Below are 2,691 nucleotides of genomic sequence, written 5' to 3'. Positions count from 1 at the left end.
CCCCCCCCCCCCCGACACCACAAACATCTCAGAGCCCCCTTCCCCTTCCACAGATTTATACTTCCCAAGATCTGGTGCCTGTAGCCTCTGGGGACTGTTTCCATCCCGGGCCATACTCCTGTCACCGTCTGCAATGTACAGTATATGCAGAAGAGCCTATAGAAGTCTATGGGGCTTCCCTGCTGGACTATGCAGCTCATCTCCCTGCTTCTCCCAGCCAGGAGACAGAGGTAGATGAGCCCCATAAAAGTGCTTGGTGCTCTACTGCACAAGTGTTGCATGCAGAGAGATTGGTTCAGCGCAGGATGTAAACAATCCCGAGAGGCCATGACCACTAGATCTCGGTAAGCCTAACTCTGTGGAGGAGGAGGGTGGGCTCTGAGATGTTAAGGGATGTGGGCAGAAAGCATACGTGCACTTTCTATGAAAGTAGACTTATTTTTTAGGGATGTAGGCAGAAAGCATACGTGCACTTTCTATGAAAGTACACTTATTCTTTAGGTGCCAATAGCCAGCAAGTCTAAAGTGGAACTAACGTTCACTTACTTGCCTCCTCTCCAGCAATGTACCATCAACAAGCTCCCTCGTCATTGCTGACATGCTTGTTCAATCTTCTTCTCGGTTCAGTGTCTTGATTGGCTGGCACAGGATGATGTAACTCCCGCACATACGCACAGGAGTTCATTCATTCTGGCACCAGGTAATGCCAATATTGTACATTGAGATGCCCAGGCTAACACAGGTACTTGCTTTAGTACTTTTGTTACCTTTAATACTTCAGTAAGCCGTGTTTAAATAAAGAACTCCAGTCAAATATCATGATTTGCTTTAACGAATCCCCTTCCTTGGACCTTCTCAAATTTGACAATAGCACCAGTTGTCATTACTTACAGATTTCCTGAGAATTCATTGGACGGTTTCCATGAAACGGTGATCTTGCCCTGGAAGGAGAATACAATCCACATTGGACATTATTTCTTTCTATAAACACAGGAACTTTTGTATATTACTCAGCAGGATTTGCACTCACGCTGGATTTGGCCAGTTTCCACCCCGAGTCATCTTTAAGATATGATAAAACCTTCTGTGAGACCTCATCGGCCATCTTCTTATAATCCATCCTGAAATCTTGAAATGCACCTTTACAAAAGGTTAAAGAACACAAAACACTATGACATGATTGACTACATAACGCAACCCTGGTGCAATTTCCGAAACACAACACTTAATCACATCACTTAAAGTGACACTAAACTCAGGAGTTGAATCAAAAAATCAATTTTCCCCATAGTTCTCCTAAGGGTAACGGGAGGACACAAACTAGCGTCCTCCCGTCACCCAAAGCTCAGTATACCAGGAGCTGTAGCTCGCGGTATGCTGAGACGCCGCAGCTGAAATGGATCCCGACAATTATGCCTGGATCCGCCCAGCTGCGTGAGTGACAGCTGGCTCTGCCTATCTAGAGGCAGAGCCAGCTGTACTGCCCCCTCCCAGTCAGCGCTGGAGGATCGGAGCGGGGAGGGAGAAATCTAGTCCCTCCTGTCACAGCTCTCTGCAGTGACAGGATTGAGAAGTGAGCGAGTACCGGTATGTGTTCGCTCACTTCCCGATCTACTGAGTCGACCTGTGACAGTTTTATTGTCACAGGTCGGCTAGAACTATGAGGTGAGTGAAAATCACTCGCCTCATAATTCTCCTTTAACTATTAACAAAAATGTATCTTATTTGTGTATCACTCGGCTGTAGATCCTCAAATCATCTCTGAATTGGTGCCAACACTGTTCTTCCTTCTGGAGGGTGGCTACTTTTGTTCGCCATTGTTCCTGTGTGTGTTGTAAGTAGCCACCTCTCCAAGCTCACTCCCTGGATGGACTACAATCTCACATTTTGACTGATTTGTAGTGAGATTGTAGTCCATCACAGGAGTGAGCTTGGAGCGGTGACTACTTTACATCACACACAGGGACCATGGGGAACTAAAGTAGCCACCCTCCAGAATGAAGGACAGTGTCAGCACCAATTCAGAGATGATTTGAGGCTCTACAGCCGAGTGATACACAAATAAAATAAATGTATGTTAATTGATAATGTACATAGGTTGTTATGGTGCAGATGGGCTGAGACTATATAGCATTTTTTTTTTTTAGTCCTGGCCATAATAAAGAAAGAGAATATGTACAAACCACTAAACATTCCCATTAAGGATAATGTAGCTACACATGTACAAAACCAACATACTAAAGAAAAGTAAGAAAAAACATAGCAAGGCTGCGGCAGGTGTGGATGACTGATATGCAGCACAGTGTTGTGCTGCATATCAGTGATGGCCATCTATGGGCTCTATGGGTTCACAGGCCAGTTGCATTGACTGATAAGAGTATTTAGCTGTAAATACTTCTGAGGGCAAACGAAGAGAATAGTTTTACAATGCAGCATTCGGAGAAGCTTATCATGCAGGTGTCTTTGTAGACTGGAGCAGGAGAAGGCAACCTTTTCAATGTGTGCCAAAAACTGTGTGTAAGAAATTGAGAATACCAGATATATAAAAACATTATACTTCACTTTCTCAATCAAGGAATATTAGGTAAATGATGGTGCTATAAACTAGATTCTGCAATAATAACCCCCAAGATTAGTGTCAGTGACTGCAATAATAACCCCCAACACTGGGGTCAGTGCTGCAATGATAAC

The 2,691-nt window shown here is 44.4% G+C and overlaps 1 protein-coding gene across 1 annotated transcript in view; it reads right to left on the bottom strand.

Annotated features, from left to right (window-relative positions):
* Positions 1–1,133, bottom strand: part of STARD6 (StAR related lipid transfer domain containing 6) — a 15,460-nt gene extending 14,327 nt beyond the window's left edge. The window contains exons 1-2 of the mRNA XM_018570971.1: positions 1,031–1,133; positions 892–941 (exon numbers count right to left, since the gene is read on the bottom strand). Coding sequence (XP_018426473.1) covers positions 892–941; positions 1,031–1,120 — 140 coding nt within the window. The 5' untranslated portion in view covers positions 1,121–1,133. The remainder of the gene's footprint in view (positions 1–891; positions 942–1,030) is intronic.
* Positions 1,134–2,691: the final 1,558 nt, after the last annotated feature.

This window comes from Nanorana parkeri, unplaced genomic scaffold, assembly GCF_000935625.1.
Source record: "Nanorana parkeri isolate BGI_ZX_2015 unplaced genomic scaffold, ASM93562v1 scaffold1644, whole genome shotgun sequence".
NCBI classification, from domain to species: Eukaryota; Metazoa; Chordata; class Amphibia; order Anura; family Dicroglossidae; genus Nanorana; species Nanorana parkeri.
This window is presented reverse-complemented; position numbering and strand designations above follow the sequence as displayed.